The sequence below is a fragment of the Phyllobates terribilis genome, unplaced genomic scaffold, assembly GCF_046119375.1.
Source record: "Phyllobates terribilis strain yellow unplaced genomic scaffold, ASM4611937v1 Scaffold_12__6_contigs__length_324123572, whole genome shotgun sequence".
In the NCBI taxonomy this organism is placed as follows: domain Eukaryota; kingdom Metazoa; phylum Chordata; class Amphibia; order Anura; family Dendrobatidae; genus Phyllobates; species Phyllobates terribilis.
Window position 1 is genome coordinate 231,173,509 of NW_027362772.1, and position 23,430 is coordinate 231,196,938.

Here is a 23,430-nt window from a genome sequence, read left to right on the forward strand (position 1 = left end):
ATTCAAAACTAAAACTAAAAAGATAGGTGGGAAGAGGTGGAGGAAAAATGTCAAAATGCAAAAAAGGGAAAAAAATGATAATGCACCTCCACCTCTATTTATTAATCCATTAACACTTGTGGTACCATGTGAAGATGAGGATGACTTTTTAGGACTGCGCTGCTCATTCATTGCACTGTGCAGCCCATCATCCTGGGCAGGAGCATCCAGGGGGAGTGGTAGTAGCTTGTAGTCAGCAGTGGCATCCTGCACACTATGCCCTGCCTGCACCTTCACACACATCATACACGTTTATCCCCCTGATTGCCCCCATTAGCAGTGCACTGAGGGAGCCCTGAGCCCCTTTTTCTGCAGCACTAACTAGTCCTGAACTTGGTCACCTCTGGCATCACTACTAACTAGTTGTGCCAAAATTATGGGATGTGGTTGCCTGAGCAACCAGACTGGACGTCACAATCTGGGCATGTGTATTCCATTTTTGTCTCTTTCTCTCTCTCTTTTATTTTCAGGCAGGAGGGAGAGAAGGAAGGGGGGATATTATTTCCCTAAATAAAAGAAATCAGCAGCCATCTTTCCTAAAAAAAAAAAAAAGAAAAAAAAAAAACAAAATTCCAACCCTCACCCCCTTGTGCACAGCCAGATCCAGTGCATGCTTGTAAGCCCACCTCCTGGCATCCCATGGGTTAATCGCCGGGGTGCAAAGAAAGGATCACGATTGCAAAATAAACTGCAGTCAATCAGGGGGAGGGGGCCATGAGAGGGCCACTGGGGAATGAAGAGGATCCGATGGAGGAGATGGAAAATGAAGACATGTCAGGTAATGCCAGCTGTACATTGCACCGGGTGATGCATGCGGGGGAGCGGGCAGTGGACTGGGCGCCTGCTGCGGGCGGTGGGTGTCAGCGGCCGGCTGCAAACGAGGAGGGAGGGCGCGGAAAACCACACACTTTACGATTGTTCTTTAGTTTAAAGTTTTGCTCTGTGGGGAAATCTCATGCAGAAGGGCGCCAAAGAAAAAAAAAAAAAAAGAGAATGGTTGGTTAGTATTTGTAGCCCAAGGGGGCATATCATCAGGGGGCTAATTCTAGAAAAAAAATGAGTATGTGCCTACTTTGATTTCTTTGTGCTAATGCACATATAGATGTATATATCAACAGATTAGGCAAAATGGCTGGGATCTGCTTTGTGTTACTGCATGCATGTAATTTATGCACTCACAGGGTCTCTAGATGTCACTGGCTATAACTGTGTATTTGTCTCAGCATCCTTCTAATTAGCACTGGTGCAGTCTGCCATCCCTCACTCAGATCCTATTGCTGAGAATGGAATATATATATATATATATATATAATCTCAGATGATAATTCTATGTTGTGTTGATTTGCAATCATGCATCATCATCATCATCATTGCATTGTTAAACCATGGTGATCTGCGACATCTTTGGTCCTGTGTGCATCCACATATTAAATATGAGCATTTCCCTGTACAATGTGCTGCATCACTTATTGTATCATCCCTTTATTTGTCTCCAAAATAGGAATATATTCTGTAAATCTCATCTGTTTTGTTATGACTGTGCATATAATATTTATATAAGGATGTTTATAAATGCAAATGGATACAAAGTCATTCTTGATATGCTGTGATATTGTGAATGGTGGGTTGCCTTCCCGGCTACATCCACTTCTGTGTTTCCCCCTCCATGTGCGTAGATTGAAAAAAAAAAAAAAATGTAGACTGAGACTAAGCGACTAGGACGGCATACAGGGAAAGCAGTTGCTTGGGTTTACATCTCTGACCCCAAGTCTTGGGTTTGGACTGTTTAGGATAAAATATGGTTGTGGCCCTTTAAGTCTTGCAGGGAAAGGGTTAAAGTTTTATAGTGAGCTTATTAGGTTTTATTTGCATGAATTATTGATGATTTGCTATATATATCTAGACATACAAAGGAAATGGATAGTAAAAAAATGACCCTAAAAAAAACTCTTTTTTCCACTGTGTAATTGGCCTCTCCCCTCTCCTCGTGTGTTATAGGTACGACATTGAAATTCTATTGTGACGTCACAATACTGTGAGGTGGGAGGATGTTTGTGGTCACGTAATGTCTGGCTCATATTTCTGCAAGTTTTATAAATTATCTTCTATCATATTGGGAGGTTTGGGGGGTTTTTTGGTAGTTTTTTGTGCCTCTGGGAAAGCTGGGTGGTACAAAAACCCATTGTTTCACAAGGGTAGTAATTTTTTTTTAGGAATGTAGATAACAATGAACAATACTACTATAACAAACAAGGAGGTGCAGATCCATCTTTTCTAGACTCCTGAATGGAATTTTTGCTAATATTTAGTTTAAAGGGTTATTCCCAAAATATTAAGTTATCCTCTATCCATACTTGTTGACTTTTGGGGCATGCAGCGATCCTGAGAACAGAGTTTCACAGACCCCCGTTATGAATGGACCGGACGTGCACATGCTAGAGCGGAGCTTCATGTGTTGTCTGTGGGACTGCCGGAAATAGCCGAGCGTTTGCCGCCTCTGCTCCATTCCGTTCTCTGGATCGATGGGGGTCCCATCAGTGGGACCACTAGTGATCAGCAAGTAATTACCATTGTATGAATAGTGCTAGTGATAAAGCTGCGATGATGGGAGTTGTTGGTGGGCGCTCAATCAACTATACCGATAGCCAGAGATTAGTGTTGCTCAGCTGATGAAGAAGACGGTTGATCTTCGAAACGCGTTGTTGACTTGCACCTTCAATAAAGTTTTGTTCTAAGCGTATATCGGTGTAATGGATTGAGCGCCAGCAAACTACTCACATTATCTCAACTTCTTCACTACCACTATCCATACAATAGGGAATAACTTGCTGACCACTAGATGTCCAACCGCTGGGACGCCTATCGGTCCTGAGAACACAATGGAGCAGAAGTGGCAAGCGCTTGGCTACTTCCATACAAATGAAGCTCCCTTCTAGCATGTGCACATCCCTTGCATTTATGACGGGGCTTTGCCAATCTCTGTTCTCGGTATCGCTGCATGTCCCAACGGTGTACAAGTATGAATAGGTGATAACTTGCTATTTTGGGAATAACCCTTTAAACTAAACATCAATTGGCAAATATTCCATCTGGGAGTCTATAAAAGAGGGGTATGCATTTCCTTGTTTACGATAATGTGAATTGTTGGTCAGCGCTTAATCCACTACACCGATATCCAGAGATTGGTGTTATTTAGCTGACGAGGAAGACGAAGACGGTTCCTGTTTGAAATGCATTGTTGTCTTGCACCTTCGATAAAGTTCATTTGCAAATAGATATTTGTGTAATGGATTGAGCGCCGACCAACAATGCGATAATGGTCAGCGCTCAATCCATTACACCAGGGATGTCAAACTCAGACACACAGAGGGCCAAAATTAAAAACTCGGACAAAGTCGTGGGCCAACCAGCATGCAGCATAATGGGCCCCACATAGTCCTCCATACAGTATTATGGGCCCCACATATTCCTCCATACAGAATAATGGGCCTCACATAGTCCTCCATACAGAATAATGGCCTCACATAGTCCTCCATACAGTATAATGGGCCCCACATAGTCCTCCATACAGAATAATGGCCTCAGATAGTCCTCCATACAGTATAATGGGCCCCACATAGTCCTCCATACAGTATAATGGGCCCCACATAGTCCTCCATACAGTTTAATGGGCCCCACATAGTCCTCCATACAGTATAATGGGCGTCACATAGTCCTCCATACAGTTTAATGGGCCCCACATAGTCCTCCATACATGATAATGGGCCCCACATAGTCCTCCATACAGTATTATGGACACCACATAGTCCTCCATGCAGAATAATGACCCCACATAGTCCTCCATACAGAATAATGGGCCCCACATAGTCCTCCATACAGTACAATGGGCCCCACATAGTCCTCCATACAGTATAATGGGCCCCACATAGTCCTCCATACAGAATAATGGGCCCCACATAGTCTTCCATACAGTATAATGGGCCCCACATAGTCCTCCATACAGTATAATGGGCCCCACATAGTCCTCCATACAGTATAATGGGCCCCACATAGTCCTCCATACAGAATAATGGGCCCCACATAGTCTTCCATACAGAATAATGGCCCACATAGGGGTGGTGGTTCTGGTGTCGTGGTCCAAAACAAAACATCCTGCGGGCCAGATTTAGCCCACAGGCCAGAGTTTGACATGTATGGTCTACACCGATATCCAGAAATTGGTATTATTTACCTGACAAAGAAGACAAAGACGGTTCATCTCCTAAACGCGTTGTCTTTTATCTTTAATAAAGTTCTGTTGCAAGAGGAGATCAGTGTAATGGATTGAGCACTGACCAACGACTCACATTATCTAAGCTTTATCCCTACTACTCCTTTTCCTTCCTAACCCACATGTGGGAGAGGTCTGGCAGTGCCCATTTACCTACAGGCTCCTTTTAATTATGTAAGATGGGAGATATTGACTCCACACTCTTATTCTTACAGGCTGTTTTTGAAGCCTATGTAGAGAACTGTACAAGACTGGCCACCTCTCCATCCATTCTCCACCGGATGTGGACGCAGCACAGGGACCTGTTTTTAGATAGGTGCATGTTCTATAGGTGAGACTCGCATCTTATAGCACAGCCTGTGGATAAGCCATAAATGTGTAGGGTTCACACTAGGTTTTATTTCTGACATTTTTTGAGCGAATACTCTCTGAAAAACGCCAGAAAAAGCGCTCACCAAAGGCTGAAATGAACATTCCTTTTAATCTCTATTATAAAACGACTCGCTGTTCACATGTTCAGTCTTTTGAGGGTCTTTTACCGTTTCTAGTTTTCAAAGATGCCAAGCGGTTAAAAGAAGTGACCCGACCATTTTTTCAGGCATTTTCCAGTAGAAGTCAATGAGAAGGATAAAAAAGTTTTTGCATAAAAAAAGGCTTCTGTTTTACTTGTTTTATTCATTGCTTAATGGATGTCAAAATACAACTGAAAATCACCTAAAAAGTGCTAAAGAAAACCACAGAACCCCCCAAAAAATTGTTTACAGAGAGCACCATCAAAATCACTTCCGGATGGCCACGAGTCCTGCTTTGGCCCAAGAGTTTTAAACAATAGGATTTCCTACTATATCCGCTAAAAATCAGCAATAAAGAAAATAAAGTTATTGGAGGGAATTTATCACTCGTGGGTTTCTGGTGTAAGAAAAGTTCACATTTTTACTCGGGGTACGTTTTGTGGCTTTGTGTGAGGGGTGTGACCAAATGCGGCCCAGCAGATTTACTGTAATTTTTGCCAGAAATTGGCATAAATTATATCTCAATTATATCTTAGACTTCAGTTTTGTTGTGCCTGGATAGCCCAAAGGCGTTTCAAATTTTATTAAGATGTTTCCAATCCCCTTCACTGGGTCATTTTAAAAATGGTTAATAATTGTCAAAAAGGAAAACTGTTTTTATTACCCATAGCAACCAATCACAGAGGAGCTTTCATTTTTTTATGAGTAGTATACAAACTGAAAGCTGCGCTGTGATTGGTTGCTATGAGCAACAAAGACAATTTTTTTTTAAAAAAAAAGAAAGAGATGTTATTAATCTAATTGTATTTGATTATTAGATCTGTTTTAGGGAAAGCTGGATAACAACCAATATAGCCACAATTACATATTTCCAAGATCTGGATACTAAATATATCTAATTGTGCATTGAGATGTGGACAGTGAAAGGTATGGCAGCTAAGTTATGACTATTTAGCATCTGGAAATCTGCCCTAGAAGCAGACATAACTAAACTTTTTAGCCATCACTTATATTTATGATTGATAGTTATATGGAGGCAGAAATAATGCCTTATAACTTATACGATGGGTCTCAGCCCAAAGACAAAGGACCGCTATGCCCCTAGGAGATTAATAGTGTACTCAGCATGGTTGGCATTGCCCCTCTCCCACATCGCTGGAAGGATGACGATGTGCCACCCTAATATTTTTTATGGGTTATTGCTTCGAGAGGGCGACTATGCCTGGCTACCATCAGTGCGGAATTGGATCTCCTCTGCTGTTTGTGCATTTCCACCCTATAAGCGTGTACTTGTATCCAGGCCTGATTTTTGCTAGGACAGCCCTGTGATCTAGGTCAGAAAATGGGCAGGGTTTAGAACAATCCTACCCAAAAATGGTTGTTCTGCTTAGTCCTGGGTTGGGCCTTGCATTTTACAAATTTTGCTTTGGACATGTTGTAAATATGATCTCATCAAGAGGAGTTTCTTTATGGCCCTATAGGAGTAGCGGAGCCTAGTGCCCACGACACGACACCTATAGCCATGTTTGTACCCACTACCGGAAGTGCATTGAATGTATCTAGAAGAGCCTCCAAAAGTGGCCGATGCCCATCAGGGTGACCACAACAGCCACCTTTAGACATTACATCAAGGAGCTACTTGACCAGCAATTTCCCTATATTATTTTCTTATCATAAATGATTATATTATACTGCCGCACCGTATATGTGGACAGGGATGTAGTTGGGGAGTTGTCTGTTAGGGCATATGGCCGGGTGCTGGGTCCAAGACGGTCCAGGGTGCTGAAGACACACTTTGCTTTGGCTAGGAAAGTAAACTGAACCATTGCACTGTTTGAAGGAAAGCCAGACTCTGCATGCAGGATTAGTGGTGCTTTTGCATTAACAAGGACCTGTCACCAGGTCAAAAGTGGCCAGTTTTTGCTCTTATTTTTTTCCACTGCTTCCTGAGTATACCTCCATTTTTTACAATTCGGTTCCAGAGATATGTGCCTTTTTTATTGAGTGTTAAGTTTTAAGATCTTTACAAAGGAGCGAAGCTTACAGGGTAATAATGCGGAGTACACAACCCAGCGCACCCTTTGAGCACCGCCCCTTTGATAAAGACCATAAAAATTAGCACAGAATAAAAAGTCTCATATCTCTGGAAAAACACAAACCAGAATACTCAGGAATACAATAAGAGCGAAAACTGTCATAAGGGGTTTCCTGGATTCCGATATTGATGACCGATCTTCTCATCGATATAAGAAGTCTTGAAAACCCCTATAACAGATAATTCCCCCCAGGGTCACACCTGCTTGTAAATTTACTATCCTCTTGAAAAAAACAGGGTATTAACCAAAGAGTAGGTTGCACTCATTAGTGTGTAATGTAATCAGCCATCCACATATTGTGCCTCAATGCGTTTCCCCCTCCAGATGAAGATTCCTCAGGAGGCCCATGGAGAAAAATGCCAGATGTCCATTTCAGCTTCAAATGAGAGTGAAGTAAAGTGCTCTTAGATAGATGAAGGCATATATATATATATATATATATATATATATATATATATATAATAAATATATACTAGCTATTGAACCCGTTCTACGCCCGGGTGGCGAGCATTTTTATTGGTATATGGTCTCCCATGCTGGTATGTGCTGCCCCCCTTCTGATATTTGTGCTGCCCCCATCCTGTCCCCACCATCTTATCCTGGTACGCATGGCACCCCTCATCCCCAATCCTGGTATGCATGGTACCCCTCATCCCTATCCTGGTGTGCATGGTTCCCCTCATCCCTATTCTGGTATGCATGGCACCCCTCACCCCCAATCCTGGTATGCATGGCTCCCCTCACCCCCAATCCTGGTATGCGTGGCACCCCTCACCCCCAATCCTGGTATGCGTGGCACCCCTCATCCCTATCCTAGTATGCATGGTACCCCATCCATCATCCCTACCCTGGTATGTATGGTATCCCTCATCCTGGTATGCATGGTACCCCATCCCTCATCCCCATCCTGATATGCATGGCCCCTCATCCGAATCCTGGTATGCATGGCACTCCTCATCCCTATCCTGGTATGCATGGCCCCTCATCCGAATCCTGGTATGCATGGCCCCTCATCCCCAATCCCGGTATGCATGGCACCCCTCATTCCCAATCCCGGTATATATATCACCCCTCATCCCCAATCCCGGTATGCATGGCACTCCTCATCCCCAATCCCGGTATGCATGGCACTCCTCATCCCCAATCCCGGTATACATGTCACCCCTCATCCCCAATCCCGGTATGCATGGCACCCCTCATCCCCAATCCTGGTATGCCATGCACCCCTCATCCCCAATCCCGGTATGCATGGCACCCCTCATCCCCAATCCCGGTATGCATGGCACTCCTCATCCCCAATCCCGGTATGCATGGCACCCCTCATCCCCAATCCCGGTATGCATGGCACCCCTCATCCCCAATCCTGGTATGCATGGCACCCCTCATCCCCAATCCTGGTATGCATGGCTCCCTCATCCCCAATCCTGGTGTGCATGATACCCCTCGTCCCCAATCCTGGTATGCATGGCACCTCTCATCCCAATCCTGGTATGCATGGCTCCCTCATCCCTATCCTGGTATGCATGGCCCCTCATCCCCAATCCTGGTATGCGTGGTACCCCTCACCCCCCAATCCCGGTATGCATGGTCCCCTCACCCCACAATACTGGTATGTGTGGTACCCCTCACCCCCCAATCCTGGTATGTGTGGTACCCCTCACCCCCCAATCCTTGTATGCATGGTCCCCTCACCCACCAATCCTGGTATGCATGGTCCCCTCACCCCCCAATCCTAGTATGTGTGGTACCCCTCATCCCCAAATCCTGGTATGTGTGGTACCCCTCCCCCCTCAATCCTGGTATGTGCATGGTCCCCTCACCCCAAAATCCTGGTATATGCATGGTCCCCTCACCCAACAATCCTGGTATGTGTGGTACCACTCACCCCCCAATCCTGGTATGCATGGTCCCCTCACCCCACAATCTTGGTATTTGCATGGTCCCCTCACCCCCCAATCCTGATATGTGTGGTACCCCTCACTCCCAATCCTGGTATGCATGGTCCCCTCACCCCACAATCCTGGTATATGCATGGTCCCCTCACCCCACAATCCTGGTATGTGTGGCCCCCTCATCCCTTTCACACTGTACACACATACAAAAAAAATAAACCGTTATACTCACCTTTCTTCTCTGTACTCCAGCGCTGCTACGACCTGTTCTGCCGGAGGCCGGGGGAGGAGTGCGGCGCCAGAGCACCGTGCTGTCCCTCGCCGTTTTGCTGAAGACACACTGTAAATGTGTCTTCAGTTAAATGGCGCCGGATAGCACTATGCGCACGCGCCGATCCGACGCCTCACTCCTGCCCCGGTCTCCGGCGAAGAGAGGTGCCGCGGCAACGCTCCTCCTGGTCAGGTAAGTATGCAAGTATGGCGCCGGAGATCGCGGTATGCATTCAGTGCCTACGCATATCGCGATCTCCGGTGCCATACACTCCTCTTACCTGTAACGGCTCGATGCGTTCTTCTGTCTGGAGCCAGACTGCGCGTCACGCATGCCCAGTTTATCGAGGCTTCAGACAGAGGGACGCATCCCCGGTTATATTATAGATATACACTGCTCAAAAAAATAAAGGGAACACTCAATTAACACATCCTAGATCTGAATGAATGAAATATTCTCATTGAATACTTTGTTCTGTACAAAGTTGAATGTGCTGACATCAAAATCACACAAAAATCCTCAATGGAAATCAAATTTATTAACCAATGGAGGCCTGGATTTAGAGTCACCCCCAAAATTAAAGTGGAAAAACACACTACAGGCTGATCCAACTTTGATGTAATGTCCTTAAAACAAGTCAAAATGAGGCTCAGTATTGTGTGTGGCCTCCACGTGCCTGTATGACCTCCCTACAACGCCTGGGCATTCTCCTGATGAGGTTACGGATGGTCTCCTGTGGGATCTCTACTCAGACCTGGACTAAAGCATCCGCCATCTCCTGGACAGTCTGTGGTGCAGCGTGACGTTGGTGGATGGAGCGAGACATGATGTCCCAGATGTGCTCAATCGGATTCAGGTCTGGGGAACGGGCGGGCCAGTCCATAGCTTCAATGCATTCATCTTGCAGGAACTGCTGACACACTCCAGCCACATGAGGTCTGGCATTGTCCTGCATTTGGAGGAACCCAGGGCCAACCGCACCAGCATATGGTCTCACAAGGGGTCTGAGAATCTCATCTCGGTACCTAATGGCAGTCAGGCTACCTCTGGCGAGCACATGGAGGGCTGTGCGGCCCTCCAAAGAAATGCCACCCCACACCATTACTGACTCACTGCCAAACCGGTCATGCTGTAGAATGTTGCAGGCAGCAGATCGCTCTCCACGGCGTCTCCAGACTCTGTCACGTCTGTCACATGTGCTCAGTGTGAACCTGCTTTCATCTGTGAAGAGCACAGGGTGCCAGTGGTGATTTTGCCAATCCTGGTGTTCTGTGGCAAATGCCAAGCATCCTGCACGGTGTTGGGCTGTGAGCACAACCCCCATCTGTGGACGTCGGGCCCTCATACCACCCTCATGGAGTCGGTTTCTAACAGTTTGTGCAGACACATGCACATTTGTGGCCTGCTGGAGGTCATTTTGCAGGGCTCTGACAGTGCTCCTCCTGTTCCTCCTTGCACAAAGGTGGAGGTAGCGGTCCTGCTGCTGGGTTGTTGCCCTCCTACGGCCCCCTCCACGTCTCCTGGTGTACTGGCCTGTCTCCTGGTAGCGCCTCCAGCCTCTGGACACTACGCTTACAGACACAGCAAACCTTCTTGCCATAGCTCGCATTGATGTGCCATCCTGGATGAGCTGCACTACCTGAACAACTTCTGTGGGTTGTAGAGTCCGTCTCATGCTACCACGAGTGTGAAAGCACAACCAACATTCAAAAGTGACCAAAACATCAGCCAGAAAGCATAGGTACTGAGATGTGGTCTGTGGTCCCCACCTGCAGAACCACTCCTTTATTGAGGGTGTCTTGATAATTGCCAATAATTTCCATCTATTGTCTCTTCCATTTGCACAACAGCATGTGAAATTGATTGTCAATCAGTGTTGCTTCCTAAGTGGACAGTTTGATTTCACAGAAGTTTGATTTACTTGGAGTTATATTCTGTTATTTGAGTGTTCCCTTTATTTTTTTGAGCAGTGTATATACACACCGATTGATGACATCACATCTTTAGTGGTCACTAGAGGTTGCAGTTCAGTTTGTTTTGCCCTCTATATGCTCCTGCACATGCGTCCAATATATGATGACACACAGAGCATGCAGTCATTGACACGGGTGATGATTTTTTATACATTTTGCACCTATTGCTTGTGTTTGCAGCATAGTTTCATTTCCCATTGATCTGATGGCCTTTGGTATATAGTGATTATGACCTGCATGGCTGAGCGGGGGTCCCGGTCATGTTGGATCAATTGTAGGGACTACATTTAGGGCAATATTAGAGTGATCATATAATTATTTTTGTATGAGTTTATCCTGGTTTCATACTACTAGCCCTCTTTTTGGTCTTTGTTTTTTACACTGTTGATGTTTGTCTACAGTAATTTTTATATTACTAATAAAGTGTACTGTTATTAAAAGTTATGGTATGTTTATGTTCGACTTGATTTATAATCCGCTCATATACCTTAATTCTTGAGCTCCCCTATTTAGGATCAGGTTTCTTTAAAAATTGGCAATGCGGTAGAGATTTGGGAGGCCCAAACAAAAGAGACTAATAGCTGATTTTTCACTTAACTCGCGGCATTGCTATCCAAGACCATGAATGACAATGCCATAGACCAACCATGAATAACATGTCGTTCTGAAAACGGCCGTCTGTAACCCCAATGGGATCATCTCCTGTTGAAGTTTCTGGTATCTGTGCACTTGACAGGCATCCTTACAGGCGTCTTTGGTGGAAAGCACTTATGAGTGCGTTACATGGTCTTTGGTATTGAGTTTGCACAGTGGCAAAACTCAAGATAGGAGAGATAGGGATTTATATACTGTATTTTGCTGCTTCTGTATTTTTTGTATGGAATAGAAACAGTGGTAGTTTCCCTAATGACCACGCGATTATGGTCCTACCACATTCTGGATAGTGACAAAGCGGATAGCTAATAATGTCGTGAATAAATTGGTGTGTGCGCCTTTGAAATGGAATGGGAGTTTTGGAGACTTACAGCACCATGCAAAAGTTTTAGGCCGCTGCTGAAGAAATACTGCACAGTAAGAATGCTTTAAAAATAGGATGTGTTAATATTTTATTTTTATTAATAAACAAAAGGCAAAGTGAATAAACTAAAGAGAAATGTAAGTCAAATCAATATTTGCTGGAACCGCCCTTTGCCTTCAAAGCAGCATCAGCTCTTATAGGAACACTTGTACACAGTTTTTGAAGGAACTCGGCACTGAGGTTATGCCAAACATCTTGGAGAACTAACCGCAGATGTTCTGTGGATGTCTCTAGCGTAAATCTTTCTGTCTCTTCATGTAATCCCAAACAGAGTCAATGATGATGAAATCAGAGCTCTGTGGGACCGTATCATCACTGCAAGGATCCCTTGTTCTCTGTTGTGGTGAAGATAAAATATGTCATGTCTCCCAGCGCTATTAATCTGAAGAGACAGGGCTAATCTGCAGCTTAATAGCGTTACAATGCTGTCCGACCACCTTACTTAAAGCACAGCTACTGAGAGAAAATGAATTTCATTTCGCCCTGGAGCCGCTGGCTTTCAGTCATGGTGGTCGTGCAGGGAGCAGCTATAGACATCGCTCACAGCATTGTGAGCAGTGGCTGTAAGCATGCCTCAGCACTTTGGTTGAGAACCCACTCTGCAGCGCATCTATGCAGAATGAGCTGTCAGTTAAAGTGCCGGGGTGTGCTTACAGTCGCCACTCACTGTGTACTGAGCAGTGACTGTAGCACTCCGGGCGTGCCTATATGACTAAAAGCTGGCGGCTCTCTGGAGGAATAAAGTTAATTTTATCCCAGTAGCCACACTTTTAGTAAGGAGGCTGTATAACATTGTAACGCTATTAACCTGCAGATTGACCCTATATCTGCCGCTTGATAGCATTTGGGGACATGACATGTTCCCTTTAATGGCATGGGGTGGTTGTTCTGGTGTAAAAATCAGCCCCACCTATAAGAAGCCTCCACCTTGCTTCACTCTTGCCTGCAGTCACTCATTATTGTGCCGCTCTCCAGCCGTTGGGCAAGTAACTGCCTTCTGTTACAGCCAAATATTTAAACTTTTGACTCATCAGTCCAGAGCACCTGCTGCCATTTATCTGCTCCACAGGTCCTATGTTTTTGTGTGTAGTTGAGTCGCTTGGCCTTGTTTCCTCTTTGGTATAACTGGTTACTCATACACCTGACTATAATCCTACAAAATCCCTGACTTTGTGCAAGTGTACCTAGAAGAATTGATGCTTTGCTGCAGTTCTGAAGGTGAAGGGCGGTCACACCAGATATTGATTTGATTTACATTTCTCATTTGTTTGTTCACTTTGCATTTTTTTAATTGATAAAAATAAGCAATTAACACTTCTATCTTTCAAAGCATTACTACTTTACAGAATTATCTCAACACCTGCCTAAAACTTTTGCACTGTACTTTGTATAATTTGCAATTTTCAGTTCTTCGATTGATGCCACTAGAATGAGAGAATCGAAGAACGTATGACCTCAGCCTTAGGCACGTTTCAGACGTCCGTGTTTTGAGTACGTGTGGTGTCCGTTTCCACACGTACTGGAGACACTGACACACATAGACCCATTCAAATGAATGGGTCTGTGCATATGTCAGTGTATTTCCACAGACCGTGTGTCCATGGGCAAAACACGCTGACATGTCCGTTTTTTCTTGCAGCATCGGCTGCAAAATGTCCCGCGCACGACTACAGTGATGACACACGGATGACATCCGTGTGTCATCAGTGTGACACGTAGCAGCGCCTGGGAATCAGTGGGACAGTTAGCACTGTTCCCAAGCACAGGGTGCTGAACTCTGCACTCATCATTGTCCCCTGCTTGTTCTGCTGACTGCTGACACCAAGGAGCCGGGGAGAATGACTCGCTCCAGCGAGCGGTGTCCTGTCACTCACTGAGCTCAGCACAGAGCAGGGACCCGCTCGCTGCAACGAGTCATCCTCCCCAGCTCCTCAGTGTGAGCGGTCAGGTGGATTACAGCGGGGGACACTTAGGACAGGTGAGTATAAGGATTTTTTTTATTTTATTCTTATTTTTACAGGTTTTGGACACAACGGGAGCAGACTACTACTCTCAACATTGTCCCCTGCTGGCGCTGCTGACAATGATGAGAGATTCCTTCACCGCCCGGCGCTTGGTAACAGTGCTAACTATACCGCTGATTCCCAGGCGGCCGTACATGTGATACTGATGTGGCACACGGTTGGCACACCTATGATACACGTATCATACACACGGATATCTCCGGTACTGGTTTTTCCAGTACCGGAAATATTTGGACATGTGAAACGTGGCCTAACACTGTATTCAGTGTTAGCACTTACTCAGCAATTTCAGAGATCCAGGCGCTGGAATCTATCTCTTGAATGGGTCTAAGCTGCAACACCGGGCAAAACCAATACAAAATGTATCGAGCTGTGCCTGTTAGATAAACAAGAGGACGCCGTGCTTTGATCAGCTGATCGATGGGGGTATTGGTACCTAGACCCCCAATGATCTGATATTGATGACCTAACCTAAGAATAGGCCATCAATATTAGAGAAGTTGTCCACTACTCAGAGAAATCCCTACTGAATCCTTATGTTTCCCCTCCAGGAAAATAATAAAATTTATACTCCAGCGCCGTTCCAGTGGTGTTGGCTCTGTCTCTCTTAGGGATTCCCTGACATTGTTATGTCATGCGATTCTTGCGACCAATCAGCTCTGGCTTCACTTTCCCCTCCTCTGGACAAATGAAGACATCTGGAGGAAGTGAGAGAGCAGCCGCACCTCTCACTTCCTCCAAATGTTAATTCCGTCCATAGGAGAGTGAAGCCAGTGCTGATTGGCCGCAGAGATCATGTGACATAATGTCAGGGAAGCCCCGGGAGAGCCAGTGCCGACACCGCTGGGAAGGCGCCAGCAATGGAGGTGAATATAAGTGTCATTATGTTACTGGGGGAAATACACGTATTCAGAAGGGGTTGTCCGAGTAGTGGACAACCCCTTTAAAGTTTTAACACTATCATTGTTTGAAGAAAAGCAAGAAATGTATAACATCTACAAGTGAAAAGGGGCTGCAATTATTAATGAAAGTTAATTCTGAAATTAATACAAAAATTAAATTGTGCTCAGAGTTGGACATTCTCTTTAATTCAAGTAATAGTTTTGTGAGATTCTGATTAACATTCCTATAAACATTCTGATTATCTGGCAATTTGGTAATTTAGCAGATTATGGAAAATTAGCGTGAACAACATATTTCAATCAACATACTAGCCCTCGCACGTTTAGGTATAGATTTTGAATTTTGTTTCGAGATCTTCTTGCCTCTTTTTGTACATCTGATCTGGAGCTTCATTTCTGTTGTTTGTAAATGACCTTTATTGTTCTGACAGTGTGAACGTGTGCGATGCAGATGTCATGGGCTCTAGCTGATTAATGAATGTTCTGCTAAATTGTCTAGACTGAAATCAGGAGACATACTTAATTAATACCCAGGGTGGGAAAGTGTCATAAGACGACAACTGCAGAATGGAGGAGAAAGAAACTGTGATAATGTGACAGAAGCGAAAATTGCAAAAATAATCATATGTTTAAATCATTGAATGGAAATGTGGAATTTGCCAAAACACCTCACAATGGGGCATGGGTTTTAGTGTTTCTTCTACCTTTTTTTCATACATTGCTCCATGCGTAGTGCCTACAAGGACTTTGTGTTCTCTTGTACAGCCTCTTTTTGCAATAGACATAAGGCTTAAAAAAAGACCCCATTACAAATTATGTTTATTAGCAAAATGTACGAAGAACAGCAATGTAAGTAGCTCAACACTGTTACGCACCTATGCCGGATCTATGATTCCCTCACCCCAGTTCGCTAGACTTTCTTGGGCTCCATGTCGAGCTTTGCAAGTAGCCCGGCGTGCTCCCATGCTTCCAGGACTTTATTAAGACTTTTTGTTTGCCTTTGCTACGTGTCCACCTGCGACCTCCAGGGCATCCCCTGTCTGCTTGCGGCTTCCAGAACTTTATTAAGACTTTTTGTTTGCCTTTGCTACGTGACCACCTGCGACTTCCAGGACATCTCCTCTCCGCTTGCGGCTTCCAGGACTTTATTAAGACTTTTGTTTGTCTTTGCTACTTGTCTGCCTGTGGCTTCCAGGACCTCGACTGTCCTCTTGCAGCTTCCAGGACTTTGTTAAGACTTTTAGTTTGTTTTTGCTATGCTTCCTCCTGCAGCTTCCAGAAAGCACCCGCCTGCTGAACCGATGCCCGTGGCCCGTATGCCCGCCCAAAGATTGGGCTTAGCGGATCCACCTCACCCATTGAGCCCGCATTATGTAACAAACACAACTAATATAACAAGTGATTTTTCCCAATTCATCACAAAATGCCACTTTCTATGCCTATTATTCATCCACTTCATGACAAACGTCTCTATTACATGGTAGATCCCCTCTGGCTGTTATGACCTGCTGCAAACATGATCCATAGTCATACACCAACTTCTGGCAGCTTATTTTGTGGAATCTTAGCCCTTTCCTCATGGGCAATCGCCTTCAGTTCACAAATGTTCTTTAGCTGTCAAGAAATTGGCCAAAGTTAGAAAAGAAGAAAAGAGATTATTGCCTTGCAATTCGGAGTGTGTTTAGCTATCTAAATTATTCTTGATTCATTGGTTTATTGCAAACAGTAGAAAGTTTGTGGCGTTTGCTAATAAACCTAATCTGCAACAGTGGTGGCTGATTAAATTTTATTGCAACTGTAGACACGTAAGGTACCAAAGTAAGAAACTAAGGTAAGTTTCACATGTGTAATCATTGACATTCTTCTTAGGCCATGTTCCTTCTTAGGCCACGTTCACATGTTCAGTGTTTGGTCAGTATTTTACATCAGTATTTGTCAGCCAAAATTAGGAGAGGAACAATCAGAGGAAAAGTATAATAGAAACACGTCACCACTTCTGTATTTATCACCCTCTCCTGGTTTTGGCTTACAAATACTGATGTAAATACTGACCAAATACTGAAAATATTTAGATACTTAGAGACCATTTTCTGCGGTATTTATTTATGACAGCCAATCCAGTAGATATTTCAATAGCAATACATAGCTAATCAATGAAAAAAATGTCACCTACTGTTGTATAAAAGGAACCCCCCAAAAATACAGGCAAATAATGCAGAGTATACTGATGTCAACACTTATTCATCCCTTTTCTCCCACACTTAGTATACTTGATTTGGTACGTTTTAATAATACTTGTCAGGGACTACCACTTGTTGCTCTCCTTACTACAGTACTTTGTCCTACCAGTATATGGCACAATAGAGGCTGACATATATCTCGGCAGGTTTCACGTCCATGTGCCCGCCTCGGTGATTGCATGTAATGGCAAAGCTTTTGAAAGCCACTGACTTTGGTGACCCTCGGTAGCTCAGAATGATGAGATGTGACGATTATTTCTTTGTGTAGGACGAGTAGAAGTTTTCCTTGAAGTGGCTCGGAAATTCCTGGGCTTGATTGCAGAAGAGCAGTCATTACACAGAAATGGTGGAAAGTAGACTTTTCTTGGCCATTGTCATGGAAATTACAGTATATTCTGGACATTTTTTGATTGGATATTTTTTTTTTAATGCTAAGAAGCGAATAAAACGTCTCCACCTTAATACCGGTACTCAGGCCTAAGCTGTGAGAGACATTTGTGATAAGATGACCATTTTACTCACGCAGAAATGGGCAAAATACCGTAAACTGGGGACTGGATAGTCAGTCTGAATTTTCTAGTAGCTTAAAGGGGCTGTCTGGACATATAATATTAATGACCTATCCTTAGGATAGATTACCAATATCAGATAGGTGGGGTCCGACATGCAGCACCTCCACCCATTGGGTGTTATTAGCTCTGGTGATGACCTGATGTAAACATTGTATGGAGATGAACAGCACAGCTCCATTCAACGTGTAGCAACCACTGCAAATCTGGCCACCGCAGGAGCTAATAACTGATCTCTGGTGATACCAGTGTTGGACCTCACGAATCTGATTTTGATTACCTACCCTAAGGATCGTCCAAAGACCCTGTTCAGTATTTGGTCAGTGTTTCACATCAGTATTTGTAAGCCAAAACCAGGAGTGAAACAATCAGGAAAAGTATAATAGAAACACGTCACCACTTCTGTATTTATCACCCACTCCTGGTTTTGGCTTACAAATACTGATGTAAAATACTGACCAAATACTGAACGTGTCAAGGTGGCCTAAGGCGCACTGACAGCCATGTTATAAAAAAAGACCTGTCAAAGATATAACCTAGTAGCCCTAAAAGGTGGCCACCAGGAGGACGAAGTGTCCCATTGTGTGACCCATATCTGTGACTTAGCATCACCGCACTAACAGGCGCAATCAGCTTTGTCTTAAAGGGTTTTTCCCACGAACAAAAGTTAATTTTAATCAATAGATATTGGAATAATAATAATTTCCACAATTGGATATGTTTAAATAAAATGTTCCTGTGCCGAGATAATCTTATAAATGTGCCCCTGCTGTGTACTGTGTAATGGCCGTGTCTGACCGTACAGGAACATGGTCTGATCATACCACATCTCCTGGGCAGGAAGGGGAGCAAAAGAGTATACAGATATTACAGCAGGGGATCACAGCTGATTCTTTCTGTGAGGTAAAACATTTCCCTGACTGTTTTTAAAGTGTTTTACCTCAAAGAAAGAATCAGCTGTGATCCCCTGCTGTAATGTCTATATACTCTCTTTTGCTTCCTCCCCTGCCCAGGAGATGTGGTATGATCAGACCATGTTCCTGTACGGTCAGACACGGCCATTACACAGTACACAGCAGGGGCACATTTATAAGATTATCTCGGCACAGGAACATTTTAGTTAAACACATCCAATTGTGGAAGTTATTATTATTCCAAGATCTATTGATTAAAACAAGCTTTTGTTCGTGGGAAAAACCCTTTAAGTTCACCTTAAAGAGCTTGTTGATGATGTTTGTTTTTTTTTTCTTCCAAAAAGAGGGTTGCACCTGTCTACAGGTTGTGTTCAGTCCAGAATTGAAAAACCAGACACAATATGTAGACAGGTGGAGCGTGTTTTTTGGAAGAAAGCAGTCGTGTCTTTCTACTCCTGAATAACCCTATTAACATTTTGTGGGGAGGGAAAAACTACATGTAAAAAGACAAAATATTAATTCTGAATAATATTGAAATAAATGGCGATTATGAAAAAGTGAGAGCACTTCAAGCTCATTTACTTTCCCAAGTTGATTGACACCACTTGCTTTAAGATTTATAATTGGCCAATGGAATATGTGCAATAGGTGATGTCTCACTCAGAAAAACTCCATTTATATACAATCATGGTCGAAAGTGTTGGCACCCTTGAAATTGTTCCAGAATAAATAATAATAATAATCTTTATTTTTATATAGCGTCAACATATTCCGCAGCGCTTTACATAAATAATCATCGCTGTCCCCATTGGAGCTCACAATCTACATTCCCTATCAGTATGTCTTTGGAGTGTGGTAGGAAACCGGAGAACCCGGAGGAAACCCACGCAAACACGGGGAGAACATACAAACTCCTTGCAGATATTGTCCTTGGTGGGATTTGAGCCCAGGACCCCAGCGCTGCAAGGCTACAGTGCTAACCACTGAGCCACCGTGCTGAAAATGAAGTGTTTCTCCCAGAAAATTATTGCAATTGCACATGTTTTATTGTACACATGTTTATTTCCTTTGTGTGTATTGAAACAACACAACAAAAGCAGAAAAAGGCAAATTGGACATAATTTCACACAAAACTTTCCACAATTGTGGGTAAACAACTTTGTTTCAAGCATGTAATGCTCGTTCAAACCCACCTGTGGCAAGTAACAAGTGTGGACAATATGAAAATCACACCTGAAACCAGATAAAAAGGGGAGAAGTTGATTCAATCTTTGCATTGGGTGTCTGTGTGTGCCCCACTAAGCATGGAGAAAAGAAAGGGGAAAAAAGAACTGAGGACTTGAGAAACACATTTGCTAAAAAAAATATCAACTATCTCAAGGATGCAAGTCCATCTCCAGAGATCTTGATGTTCTTTTCTCCACAGTGTGCAACATAATCAAGAAGTTTACAACCCATGGCAGTGTAGCTAATATCCCTGGACGTGTACGGCAGAGAAAAATTGATGAAAGTTTGCAACACAGGATAGTCCGCATGGTGGATAAGCAGTCCCAATAAAGTTCCAAAGAAATTCAAGCTGTCCTGCAGGGTCAGGGCCGGCCCCAGGTTTTCGTGGGCCTCGGGTGAAAGAGTCTCAGTGGGCCCCTTTAACACATACCACGATTCATGATGCACAGATATGGCAGAGAAATATAGGTATAGTACATGGCCAAAGATTTCACTTCTTCCATTACATGAGTGATATCTATTGTAAATTCTACAAAAGCTCAGAAACCGGCGAATCCTCTCAACACACAGTGTGTGTCCTGGGGAAGTCAAAAGTTTTCATTTTATTTTATTATGGGCACCACATAGTCATCCATACAGTATAATGAACCCCATATATTGCTCCATACAGTATAATGAGCCCCATATATTGTTCCATACAGAATAATGGACCACATATAATGCTCCATGCAGAATATTGGACCCCATATAATGCTCCATACACAATAATGGTCCCCATATAATGCTCCATACAAAATAATGGACCACATATAATGCTCCATACAGAATAATAAACCCCATATAATGCTCCATACTGAATAATATGCCCCATATATTGCTCCATACAGAATAATAAACCCCATATAATGCTCCATACTGAATAATATGCCCCATATATTGCTCCATACAGTATAATGGGCCCCATATAATGCTCCTTACTGAGTAATGAGCCCCATATAATGCTGCATACAGAATAATCAACCTCATATAATGCTGCATACACAATAATGGGCCCCATATAATGCTCCATACAGAAAGAGCCCCACATAATGCTCCATACAGAATGGGACCCATCTAATGCTCTATAGAGAATGGGCTCCATATAATGCTCCATAGAGAATGGGCTTCATGTAATGCTCCATAGAGAATGGACCCCATCTAATGCTCTATAGAGTATGGGTTCCATATAATGCTCCATAGAGAATGGGCTTCATATAATGCTCCATAGAGAATGGGCTTCATATAATGTTCCATAGAGAATGGGCTTCATATAATGCTCCATAGAGAATGGGCTCCATACATAAGAAATAAATATTTAAATGCTCACCTCTCCTCGTTCCCCGCTGACCGCAGCTTCGGTCTCTTCAGTATCTTCTGGCTCTCTGCACTGCTCAGCGCAGAGGGCACACTGTAATGAAGTCATCACCCCCCGATACGTCAGAGTCAGACGATGCAGAAGAGACAGGACCTGCGGCCAGCGGGGAATGGAGAGAGGTGAGAATTTCAAAAGATGTTTAAAGCACGGAGGTGGCCCCATAGCGTGTCGGTATCCCCAACGCGAGTGGGCCACCCCACTTGCTCAGGGACCCAGCACTGGTCACCCCGCTCAGGGTGCATCAGTGTCAGCATGAACTATCCATCAAAATTTGAATGAAATGAAATGCTATGGCAGGAGACCCAGGAGGACCCCACTGCTGAAACAGAGACATAAAAAAGCTATACTGCAGTTTTCCAAAATGTACGCGAGACCAGCTTTTTGGTAAAGCACATCATTCTACTGTTTACTGAAAACGGAATGAGGCCTACAAAGAAAAGAACATAGTGCCTACAGTCAGATATGGTGGAGGCTTACAGATGTTTTGGGGTTGCTTTGCTGCTTCTGGCACTGGGTGCCTTGACTGTGTGCAAGGCATCATGAAATCTGAAGAGTACCAAAGGATTTTAGACTGCAATCTAGTGCCCAGTGTCAGAAAGCTGGGTTTGCGTCTTAGGTCCTCATTTTTGGGGTTTTGTGTGAAATGATGTCCAATTTGCCATTTTTTCTCTATTTTTTGTGTTGTTCCAATACAGACAAAAGAAATAAACATGTGTATAACAAAACATGTGTAATTGCAATAACTTTCTGGGAGAAATACTACAGTTTCAAGTGTGCCAACACTTTTGGCCATGACTGTATGATCAATAGAGGTCTCAACACCGGGTCCCCTGACCAGTCACAATAGATCTACCATTTCTACTCACTGTGGTCCGGGTTAAATGGAGCAGCATGATCGCGCTGTCGTTCCATTCATTGTCTATGGGACTGAAGGATATATAATAATAAACAGGGTGTCAGTGTGCAAGTATGACGTTTCATTCAAGACTGATTGCAGTGATGAGAAATGGGGATTGGAGCCCTCATTCTAGCGGCAACATCTCTAACCATTATATATAATCTATCCATGGGTTATTTTTTTCTAGGAAATCCCCTTTAAAGCGAAGCTATCATCAGAAAATTACCTATTGTTCAAATCAGGTATTTGTGTTACATTTATTGTTTAAAAGCTGTTAGTAATGTTTTTTTTTTCATATGACAATCTTTTTTTAAGAAAGAAAAACAAAATGAGTAATCTTGCAACTTTCGCACTGCCCACTGGGGTTATTTTACACTCACACTTCCTGTCCTTTCAGGAAGAGTTTTCAGCAGGCTCCTTATAATCAGAGACAGGATTACAATGACAGGTAACACCTCTATACACAGCTGATAACACATGATCCAACAATCACAACAGGCGATGTCACAGCTGACCCTGCTTCCTCTCCCTTCACAATGACATTTGCACATGCCCATTAGACACATCAGTGCAAAATATAGGTTTGAGGTATGTTTACTGCGGCTAATGAACATGTGGAAACAAAAGCAAGTTAGAATCTAAAGTAGCCAGTGTGAAAATTGGAAGATTTCTATTTTGTTGTTAATACAGATTGTGATATGGAAAAAAAACATTGCCAAACAGTTTAAAAAAAGTACATTTAACACAACAATCTGATTTAAGCAATAGGACATTTTTTGATGACACATTCCCTTTAAGCACTTGTCACTCACAGGGTCTTTTACTTGCTAGCACTCTCACAATGACTTAATGAAGCACAAGGAAGCTACAGCTCCACTTGGTATAATCTGTGTCATTGTAGTTGGAGTTTGTCAGCCAAAAGCCTTCTACTTCACAAACATCCACTAATGAAAGGGAACGCTGTATAATTAAATATATATAGACTGTCTGACAATAGCGAAACACAGAACAATACGTCTTGTCCTGTGACCAATGACTATAGCACGAGTCTTAATGCAAACTGAGACTGATTTAGTAAAGTAAATGAGCGATTAACCTAGATACGCCTACT

The 23,430-nt window shown here is 43.5% G+C and overlaps 1 protein-coding gene across 9 annotated transcripts in view; it reads left to right on the top strand.

Annotated features, from left to right (window-relative positions):
- Positions 1-261: 261 nt before the first annotated feature.
- The window catches only part of CHD5 (chromodomain helicase DNA binding protein 5), a 277,373-nt gene continuing 254,204 nt past the window's right edge, over positions 262-23,430 (top strand). For 6 of the 9 annotated variants that reach the window (XM_073656701.1, XM_073656707.1, XM_073656703.1 and 3 more), the window contains exon 1: positions 263-817. In XM_073656701.1, coding sequence (XP_073512802.1) covers positions 754-817 — 64 coding nt within the window. In that variant the 5' untranslated portion in view covers positions 263-753. Of the gene's footprint in view, positions 818-23,430 lie in introns of all 9 variants that reach the window. The other 3 variants (XM_073656702.1, XM_073656704.1, XM_073656708.1) reach the window with 2 other exon arrangements.